We start from the raw sequence: 3,757 nt of genomic DNA, 5'->3' as shown, positions 1-3,757 counted from the left end.
AAAAATTCCTGATTTCTGGGCCTCATCCTCCAGAAATTCTGTTTCTTTGTTACTAATGTTGTGGCCCAGCCCATAACAAAGAAACAGAATTTCTGGAGGATGAGGCCTAGAAATCAGGATTTTTAAAAAGATTCCCAGGTGATTCTAATGTGCAGCCAAGGTTGAGAACCACTGCCCTAAGGCAAAGGACTGGACTCAGGTTCGGGATTTGAATGGTAAGCACCACTACTAATCCTCCTCCTCTTTATCCTCACCTGGCAAACAGGGGCAAGGTCTTTTTAATTCAGTAGAGCAAGATTGATGGATGCCTCCTGTGTCTAGGGCTAGGCACTGCTAAAATAGCTCAGGTTCATTCCCTGCCCTCAGTGCTCACTTCCGTTACTGGTGGGAGTGCCATTAGGTACAAGCCTCCACAGAGGGCAATCGGAAAATAGATCTTCTCCAAGTGATAAACACATACATTTTCTAACCCAGCAACCCCACCTCTGGGAATTTATCCTACAAAGCTGTGCACAAGAAATGATGGCCCATCCCCGTAATTCCCTACTATACAGGTTTCACGGCAAGCTGAGCGATAACTCAGTGTCTATTAAGAGGCATAAAACTACAGGATAGTCATGCCATGGAGGGCTCTTCAGTTGTAAAGCAAATAAGGCAGGTCCTTAGATACCCACTTGGAATTTCCTCCAAGACATATGTGGCACAACGAGGAATGTGCACTATGTAGGGTATAGTTTCCTCCCATTTGTGTAAAAAACAAAAACTGTGGGAAAGAATATACCTGTACCACTGTTTGTAACATGGGTTATCTCTGGACGGACCTAGGAGGCACCTGCTATGGTCTGAATGTGTCCCTTCTGAAATGCCTATGTTGAAATCCTGACCCCCCAAGATGATGGTATTAAAGAGGTGATACATTTGGGAGGCAACTAGGTCATGAGTGTGGGACTGTCAGGAATGGAATTAGTGCCTGTATAAAAGGGATCCCACAGAGATCCCTCCCCCTCTCCCCTATGTGAGGACATGGTGAGAAGGTGGCAGCATTCAACACGGAAGAGAGCCCTCGCCAGAACACGACGATGCTGACACCCTGACATTGGACTTCCATCCTCAGGACTGTAATAAATGTCTGATGTGAATAAGCCACCCAGTCTGGTATATTGTTATTGCAGCCCCAACAGACTGAGACACCAGGTATGCCCACCTGTGAGCTGAGGCAGGGTGCTTCCCAATGTGCTCCTTCCTAATTCTGCATCACACAAGTATATATTTTTAAGTAGAACCAGGGAGCATTTGCAATCTTGTTCCCAGGCATATGTCCTCATTTTAGCTCAAATAAACTCTTATAAATTTTTTAAAAATAAAGTCAATCACCCAGTGCCCACTACCTTGTTTAGGTTACAAAAGTCAGCGGCTGGGTCCAGCCACCTCCACCCCAAAGTACAACCCCCATGCCTGGCTTTCCTTAAGCAATTTTAATCACAAACTGAAGGTAAAGGGGTACAGGCTGGCTCTTAGAGAGTGGTCGCTGACTCTAGGCCACGTTCCTGGAAGTACCGGTGGGGGAGATGGGGGCGGTTTCCTGGCTTTTCGTTGAAATAGGATGTAATCCTCCCTTGTCCTTCCTGATCCCCTGTTGGCAAGTCCTCCCTGTAGGCGAGAGGTGGTGACACTGACCACCTGCTGTTGAGGGTTGGGGGGGTGCACCCTCCCAGGCTGGGATGAGCCCTAGCCTCCCTCCCTCCTCACAGCACCTCTGGGACACCCACCATGTAACACCTTCCGCCTCCTTCTCCAGGATGCTCTGGGCCGTGCGCCAACTGAACCGGACAAACTGGGGAAAGCCAAACACGGGCTCCACGTTCTTCCTTAACCATGCTTTCGTCTTGGGATCTAGGGAAGGGGTGGAGTGGCAATGGTGACAGCCCCTGAGCCCTGTCATAAAGCCCCAGCTCCCTAGACTCCATCTGAGGCCCCATCATCTCATCTCAGGCCTCCTCTTGAGTATCTAAAGCACCTTGCACTACCTGAGACATCTTCCTGCCTCAAGGACCTTTGCACAGGCAGGTCTTCTTGGACTCTCTACCTGGCTAACAGTTGCTCAGGTACAATTTAAGAAGACTGCCTCTGAGACCTCTCCTTTACCCCATAGGACAACAGTCATTAAACCAGCATTTGTGGGTCATCAGGTTAATGTCCGTCTCCCCCCACGTAACCATGAGCTCAGTGGGGACAGGGAAATCCTTGTTTGTCTTGCTCACAGCTATATCCCCAAGGCTGGACCCTACACAGCATGCATCAGGTACACAGTAAGCACCGAATGCTGGCCAAACTGTGTTTGGCCTGGACCTGGTTTCTTCACTTTGGCCTCACCTAAGTTCCAATCACAGACTGCGTCGCCCCACCCACCTGCCAGTCTCTTCCTGGGCCTCAGACGGGTCAAGGGGTTCCTTGAACCCAACCACCTTGAATCTTCAACTCTGCCCTTCTATGTGTGTGTGTTGGGGGAGCACAATCACTTCCAAGTCAGAGAAGGAAACTGAGTCTCATGCTGGGAGAAAACTATGGATTTAAGCTGGGGCCATGGGACATAAGCCAGGGCCCCTCATCCTGCCCCCTTCTCCTTAACAAACAGACAGACACCCACCATGGGCCTCAGTCTCTCACTGGGGCTCCAGAGAGCAGAGAGAGGAAGGGAGCAGGGAGGAAGGCGCCTGCCAGCTGGAAACCAGCTTTGCCACATGATGGCTGTGAGCAAGTAGCCCCCAGTCTGGGCCTCAGCCTCTCCCACTGCGGAGCAGGGTAAGCAGAACCACTCTCAGGACTGCCTTCTCAGAGTTACCACCAGCATCACTATCTCAGGACGGCCCCAAAGCAGCCCCTACCACCATCCGCTCACCATTGGGGTAGCCTGAGCCATAATCAGTGTCCAGGTCCTGTAGTTTTTCCACAAACTGCCAGTTCTTCACGGCCTGGTCTCGGGCCACCTGTGGGCAAGACAGGCACTTGAGATGTCCCTCTCTCAGGGCATCCACACCTGCCCCTTGCCTAAAGGGATGCTGGGAGCCGGTCATGGACAGCGAGGGGCTAACCTTGGCACAGATGCTGGCAGCGCTGACCACGGGATAGAGAGCATCTGCCTTGGCCTTGACTGTCACCTCAATGCCGGGAAAGCGCTGCTGCAGCCGCTCTTGGTATGTCTCTGGCATTCCCACAGTGTCCACAAATACCTGCAGTGGTGGCAGAAATGTATTCATTCAACAAACACCGAGACAGACAACTGTGCAAATGAGCCAGCCTCATAGCCTTTGCGCTTGCTATTCCCACTGCCTGGAATATTCTTCTCTTGGCTCGTCCCAGGCTGCATTTTTCTCAGGGGTCTCAGCTCAAGCATCACCTCCCAAGGAGTCTTCTTTTTTTTTGCAGTTCTACAAATTACACTTTGTTTATTTTTATATCTTTATTGTTGAACCAAAGAGTCTTTTTCTGATCAAGCTGTACTCAGTCTACATTTACTGAGCACCTACTGCATACCATCATGGGCTGCACTTAATAGTGGGAATAAGGCAATGAACACACCAGACAAAAATCCATGTTCTCATGGAGGGGACCCCCTGGTGAGGGCCACAGACAAGAAACAGGGTAAACCCTAGCTGGTTTGGCTCAGTAGACAGAGCGTCGGCCTGTAGACTGAAGGGTCCCGGGTTTGATTCTGATCAAGGGCACATGCCCAGGCTGTGGGCTTGATCGCTAGTAC

At 50.6% G+C, this 3,757-nt stretch overlaps 1 protein-coding gene across 2 annotated transcripts in view; it reads right to left on the bottom strand.

Annotated features, from left to right (window-relative positions):
* Positions 1–1,456: 1,456 nt before the first annotated feature.
* Positions 1,457–3,757, bottom strand: part of RNASEH2A (ribonuclease H2 subunit A) — a 25,019-nt gene continuing 22,718 nt past the window's right edge. For both annotated transcript variants that reach the window (XM_015566870.1, XM_006768204.2), the window contains 4 exons: positions 3,093–3,230; positions 2,900–2,987; positions 1,770–1,893; positions 1,457–1,650 (listed from right to left, as the gene is read on the bottom strand). In XM_015566870.1, the coding sequence (XP_015422356.1) occupies positions 1,515–1,650; positions 1,770–1,893; positions 2,900–2,987; positions 3,093–3,230 (486 nt within the window). In that variant the 3' untranslated portion in view covers positions 1,457–1,514. The remainder of the gene's footprint in view (positions 1,651–1,769; positions 1,894–2,899; positions 2,988–3,092; positions 3,231–3,757) is intronic.

The sequence above is a fragment of the Myotis davidii genome, unplaced genomic scaffold (genome assembly GCF_000327345.1).
Source record: "Myotis davidii unplaced genomic scaffold, ASM32734v1 scaffold543, whole genome shotgun sequence".
In the NCBI taxonomy this organism is placed as follows: Eukaryota; Metazoa; Chordata; class Mammalia; order Chiroptera; family Vespertilionidae; genus Myotis; species Myotis davidii.
This window is presented reverse-complemented; position numbering and strand designations above follow the sequence as displayed.